This window comes from Hemitrygon akajei, chromosome 4, assembly GCF_048418815.1.
Source record: "Hemitrygon akajei chromosome 4, sHemAka1.3, whole genome shotgun sequence".
Classification (NCBI taxonomy): domain Eukaryota; kingdom Metazoa; phylum Chordata; class Chondrichthyes; order Myliobatiformes; family Dasyatidae; genus Hemitrygon; species Hemitrygon akajei.
This window is the reverse complement of record NC_133127.1, coordinates 4266262-4272667: the sequence shown is the minus strand read 5'-3', so window position 1 is coordinate 4272667 and position 6406 is coordinate 4266262. Positions and strand designations below refer to the sequence as shown.

General features: G+C 45.9%; 1 protein-coding gene across 1 annotated transcript; it reads right to left on the bottom strand.

Moving 5' to 3' along the window:
• Positions 1 to 1117: 1117 nt before the first annotated feature.
• On the bottom strand, positions 1118 to 5941 carry LOC140725867 (up-regulator of cell proliferation-like). The gene has a single exon (XM_073041811.1). The coding sequence runs from the start codon at positions 5939 to 5941 to the stop codon at positions 1118 to 1120; it is 4824 nt and encodes a 1607-aa protein (XP_072897912.1).
• Positions 5942 to 6406: the final 465 nt, after the last annotated feature.

The window sequence follows — 6406 nt, the reverse complement described above, 5'->3', positions numbered from 1 at the left end:
CTGTCACCGGCATTCGGAGAAATGGGGGAATCTACAACGAAGGATATGATATCAAGGTCATTGGAAAATATTATGAGTGAGTTGAGTCAGCCTGGATTAATGAAATGGAAGTCACATTTGACTGATCTTTCAGAGGTCTTTGGGGAAGTATCGAGTGAAGTCGTTCAGGGGGGACCAGTAGATGTGATGTATTTGGATTTTCAGAAGGTTATTGATGAGGTCTCTCAGTGAAGGTTGGTGAACAAGTTTAGAGCACATAGAGTTGGGAGAGAAGACGAGAACACTTGGAACTGGGAGAGATTTCCAGCATGGACTGAACATTAGTTAACATAGAGAAAGGAAATGGTAGGAAGGAATGGTTCCTTCTCACATGACTGGTCTGTGATCCGTGGGGTGTTTCAGACAGGGATCAGTGCTTGGGCCCCAGTTATACCAGTCAATTATTTCCCTGAGGAGACCAAAAGTAACATTTCCAAGTTTACTGAAAAGGGAAAGTGAGTAGAGATGAGGGAAAAAGATTCTCCACCCTGGAGCTGTGAGAGAGGCTCAGGGATTGGCTGGCTCAAAAACAAGATCAGCATATTTCTGGGAATGAGAGGGATCAGGGATATCAGGATAAGGGTGGGAATAGTGTTGATGTAGAACAAAGGGACTGGAAATAGAGAGCCATTGAAAGTGGCATCACAGGTAGATAGGGTCATAAAGAGAGTGTTTGGTGCATTGTCCTTCATAAACCAGGACACTGAGTACAGAAGTTGGGATTTGGAAGTTGGACAACACTTTGGAGAGGCCTAATTTGGAGTATTGTGTGCAGTTCTGGACATCTACCCACAGGAAAGTTATTAATAAACTTGAAAGAGAGCAGAGGCAATTTACAAGGATGTTGCTAGGACTTGAGGACCTGAGTTATGGGGAAAGGGTGAGTAGGTGAGGACTTTATTGACCATGAGGGCAGGACTATGAACATAGGAATGAAATATTCCTTCTGCTCTGCTAATTATTTTGATGATTTGTGATTGGATTTGGATTTGAACACACTTTGTTTTATTCTGTCCAATCCTTCCGACACAGTTTCCCTTTGTCTGTCTCTCACTGAGTAATGCCATTTAAAGGGACATTACCAAGACTGAATGGTTGTATTATACGTCTTGTCCATTTCTTCCCTCACCACCTCCCAGTCAATGTTCCAGCTTCCATCGATCTCTGCAGGCTTTGCTCCGTATTCATCAGCAAACTGCTGATTGAAAATGTAGAAAACCTTCTTCCAATAGGATGCTGCCTGTGCGGAAATTTCCCGTTGGATAATCCAGGATTTGTAGTAATCATTGACTGTTCGATAATCTTTGTAGGGATGGAATTCCCAATTTGTGTCTTTATTTTGGAATGATCTATCACTTGTGACTGAAGCTGTGCAGATACCCATTGCAAGACGTTCACTGTCTATCAATTGACATCTGTTGAGTCCTCTAGGTCTGTGCTGTTTACTGGAGTGTTGTGAGTGTACCGGGGTCTCTGAGTCACAGAAAACCCCACAGAAAGGACATTTCTTTGTACAATTGAATAACCCTTTGAACAACTCCTCCCTGGGTTTCATGGATAATTCTTCAATCTTCGCTTTGACGTCCCAGCCTTTTACCTCACGGAGGAGTTTCTGCTCCACCTCTTCAATACATGGCAGAATGGCTTCTGCACATTTCTTGCCATCACTGCCACTCTGAAACAGAATGAGTTTCATCTCATCTTTGGGCATCGAGATTCTTGTGTTTAACTTTTCAACAAATGTGTTTAGGAAGCTCTGAGCATTTCCAGCAAAGTTCTGCTTCACTGCATCCTGAACAATGTCCTTAGCTTGCCCAGTGATCTCTGTGAGGATTTCTTTAGCCAGACGGGTAAATATGCTCTCTCCATCGCGTTCTGTCTCGCAGTGTTTAATAACTTGCTGATGGAGCCAGTCTTTGGCGAAATTCTCAAAGTCTCTGATGTACCGGAGATATTCATCAAATTGATGTGTTTGTTTCAGGTGGACCAGGAGGGCCACAGTGAAGTTGTTGCGGAGACTGTACTTTCGCTCAGGGTCATGTTTTTTCATATCATCCACGATGTTCACGCTGAGAGTCTTGAGGGTGGCGTCTCGGAGAGCTGGCAAGAAACAATATCGTGCAAATCGTTCTGTTTGTCTCAGGTTCTCATCCTGCTCTCTGTAAATATCCATAAAGAGATCAAAGTATTTACTTTTCATGTTTTCCAGTCTTTTCCGTGGGTCGTGTTTGTCGATGAACCTCCTGTGCATCTCCTGGAATCTTGGTGCAGCGTAACCACACAGGTGAAGTTTAAACTCGGCCTTGAAAACCTCAGACATTGAAACGTATTGATGTGAAATATTGTCAACTTTTCCCCCTATCATGTTCAAAAGATCAATGCAATATTTATTGTCATAATCCATGTCCTTTTTTGTGATGTCAGTGATCCAATGTCTGCATTCATCCTCGATGAGCTTTGTAATCATTGCTGCTTGATTGAGATCTGATTTCAATCTGGATGGAATGAGTTTACTTGTACCCCATCTCCAATATGACGCATTGATGTGTTTCACTTCAATCTGAAAGTACTGGGTCCCCAGTTCACAGAGATTTTTACCTTTTAGCCTTTCATTAATCACCCTCCCTTGAGGTTTTGTTTCCTCTCTGAGAACATCTTCAATCTCCTGTTCAATGTTTCTTTCTCTGCAGGGCTGATACTCCAGCTGAGACAGTGTATCTTCCCACATCTTGTCAAATTGATTTTTCAATTCCTGTTGACCCAACTCCTGATTTGCTGCTTTACACTTCCATAAAAGCTCCTTAACCTGTTCTCCAATCTTCTCCTGAAAGTTATTACAAATATCATCCACTCCCTGCAGTCCCACCCGTCTATTCACGGCATCTTTACATCTCTGCATTGAATCGTGCTGAAGTCGGCTGTATAAACTGGAGATGCTGAGCTTAAATTCCTCTCTGTATTTCTCCATCAGATGCATGTTATCAGCCCCACTTTCATACAGAGCTTGTAGTTTATCCAAAGTGTCACCCTCCCTTTTGTTCATCTCTGTCCTCATCTCCCTCTCCAGATTACGGAGCAGTTCGGTGAGATCTCCCCTGGCATTGCTGATTCTGTTTTCAGCCTCATTTCCCCAGGGGTGAGTGAATTTGCGGAGTTCCCACTCCCAGTCCTTGTACTTCATGGAGAGGTGGTTGTAAGCCTCTGCGACCAGACTGTTCTGGAAGCTAAAAATGAAATTTTCGTGTTTCACCTGCTCCCAAAGCCCAGCCATCCATTTGATAAAGTCCGGGATAGTGAAAGCTCCTTGGCATCGGCTCTGTTGGATTAGACACTGAATTAGGTTCTTCTTCAGTTGGGAGACGTGTTCACTGTAGCCGGTGTTGACTGCAGCCATTGGGGGTGTACCATGCCACAGACCAGGGATGTACCAGTTGTCCTTGTCAGCATCATAGTCCATCACATCCCGGAACGTTACTCGGTCTACCTTCTCCAGCTTTGCTGCAGCCTCTGTCATCTTATCCAGCTGCTCCAGGAGTTTCTGACGGCCTCTCAGATTCTGATCGTGCACACTCACATCGCCGACGTTCTGGTGAACAAATACACACTTTGGCCTTTTTCCTGTCTCCCTCATGCGGATTAAGGAATGAACAACAATCTGTAAAATATCTTTCATCTCTGACAGATTTTCCATCCCGATGTTTACCAAAGTGAAGTTGCTTAATCCAACCACGAACGTTGCCAGCTCATTGTCGTGCTCGTAGCTGTCTGTCAGTGTTGCGAGTTCTGGGGCTCTCAGCCCCTCTGTGTCAATGACCAGGATGAACTCACAGCCCAGCTCCTCGGCCAGGCTCCCTGTGACTTTGATCAACTGCATGTAGGCCCCTCGAGTACATCGGCCGCTGCTCACAGCAAACCGCAAACAGAACATTGTGTTGAGGAGTGTGGACTTGCCCGTGCTCTGAACTCCAATCACTGTCAGCACAAACACTCGGCAAGCTCTTCTCACTTTGTCGGCCACTTCTGTGAGTACGGCAGTGATCCATGGAATGGGAACGTTGGAAACGTCTCCATCGATGAGTTCCAGTGGGAACCCTTCCAGCAACAGTTCAGCAGCAACACGTGGGAACTGCGACACCTCTGGGTGGATCTGTGTCCTTCGGGTGACGTTGTGTCGAGTCACTGAAAGTTCATAAACCTGGCCAAGTTCCCTCATGAAATGCTCGAGTCCCAGGGAACTATCAGACATCTTCTGATCCAATTCCTTCAGTTCCTTCACCTTCTGCTTTGAGTCTTTGCACAGTTCTTTATAAATTCTACGCAATCCTGCCATAATTTCCTGTGATTTACTGTCCAGTTCCAGCTTCAGCCACTGTAGTGAAATGGCTCTGTCAACCCCACCATGACGGGTGAGGTGTTCAATGAACAGCCGCATCTCTTCCGACAGACTCTCTCTGAGCTGAGCTTCCCGGATTCTGTTCTTCTCCCGGTCCAGTTCGTGGTTATACACTTCTGTGGTTCTATCCCCACGGAGTTTCATCCGAGATTTCTCTTTTTCAACTTTAGACAACCCTTGCCAGGGCTCTCCATGAAAGGGCAACACTCTCCTTTTATACCCAGTAATGTCTCCTGAGTCAAGTCTGTCCAGTATTTTGGTCAGTTCCTTGGCTCGTTGTATTTCAGGTTGACGTTCATCGACCTCAATCCCACTTTCCATCGCAATGTCAGCCATTTTCTCCAGGCTCAGCAAGGTCTGGTCCCTGTCCCTCATTAGAATTACTTGTTTGATCTGAGAACGGAGCTTTTCCACAAGTTTAGCCTCATTTACATTTGCCCGAAGAATGCATTGTTGAGGTTTTAACTTTAGATCTTTGAACAGATTCTTCACCTGCTCACGGGTTATGTGTTGCTGATTGATGTGGGTGTTGAATATGAGAAAGAGTTTTGCTGGTGACTGTGTGAGAGAGGTGAGGAATTCTCGTTCCTTCTCACTGATAACGTCAATGAAAATAAAGAGAGCAGCAGATACTTTTGCCAGAAACCGAGCGTTTCCCTGGAAAGTTTCAGCATCGCCTCGGAGGTTAATGAATGCAGCAGCCTCTGGGAAAATATCCGTGTTACTCTTCCCAGAAGGGAGATACCAGCTGATCTCAGCCATTCCATCGGATATCCTGCGGGGCACATTCCCACATTTCATCTCGGAGTGCAGGAAGATGTTCTGCTGCAGCTGTGCCTGACTCAGGGTGAGATTGAGGATTCGGGATTTGGACACTGTGCACCTTCCCAGTCTGAGGAAGGACACCGTTGGCATGGCTGCTGTCACGATGGGCACCTCCACCATGGGACTGCTGTCTGTCAGAGAATGTGGGCACCATGTTTTAACAATGGGCCTCATGGCCCAGAGGAGAAGGGTGGCACCAGGCCCTTCTGTGGGTCCCCTCACCTTGTCCATGGGGTGACTGTGTGTGTCTGGCATCAGAAAGGGTAATGCAAACTGGCACAGAGACATCTTCAGCATCAGTTCCTGCTGGAGAGAGTGGTCAGCACAGAGGAAAATGGCAGCAATGATATCCAGAGGATTCATCCCAGAAACCACTGATGCTGTAACTTCAAGGACATCACTGAAGTCTTCATGGTTATTGCCTTCTCCTTTGGAGGACAGATCAGGTGGCCAGTCGGGATTCCTCGCCAGTGAATTGGCTGAGAGGATCCTTTGGAGAAATCGCCAGGGAAGATCTTCTGTTCGAGTTGGTTTGCTGTCATCCAGTTTATCCTGGGACACCTCCCGCACGGTCTGAAGAGACAGTTTGTGAGGATAATGATCCTGTAATCCCAAATCCTTTACAATTTGAGGGGAGGTGAGATTTTCAGACCCATTATTTCCAGCTGGTAAAATGTTCGTCATCATCTCTGATACGCTCTGTGTTCTTCTGAAATCTCTGTTATTTTTCTTGGGGGTGGGAGGGTGGGGTAATTTGGGGATAGGTGTCCTGTTCTTTATCTTATTTATGGTTTTGACTCTATTCCAGTCCAGGATATTTCCTGTGCCTGATGTCCTGTTGGAACACACAGTTCCTGTCCCAGGATCTCAGGGCTGAATGGTTCCGTGTCTCTGGCTGGTGATCCTCTGTCAGGTCTCGTTGTCCTGGCACGGTGTGTACTGAGTACAGTCGGTAGGTGATCACCATGGCAACCTAGAATTGGTCAGCACAATTATACCTGCCCTTGATGACACCACAACAAGAGGACTGGATACAAACTTGTTCTCCTTAGTAAATGAACGATGTACTTTCTCTCGAGGGAGTGTAGTGAAGATTCTGCAGATTTTTTCCCTGGGTTGAAATCAGAGAATCGTTGAAATACTCAGCAG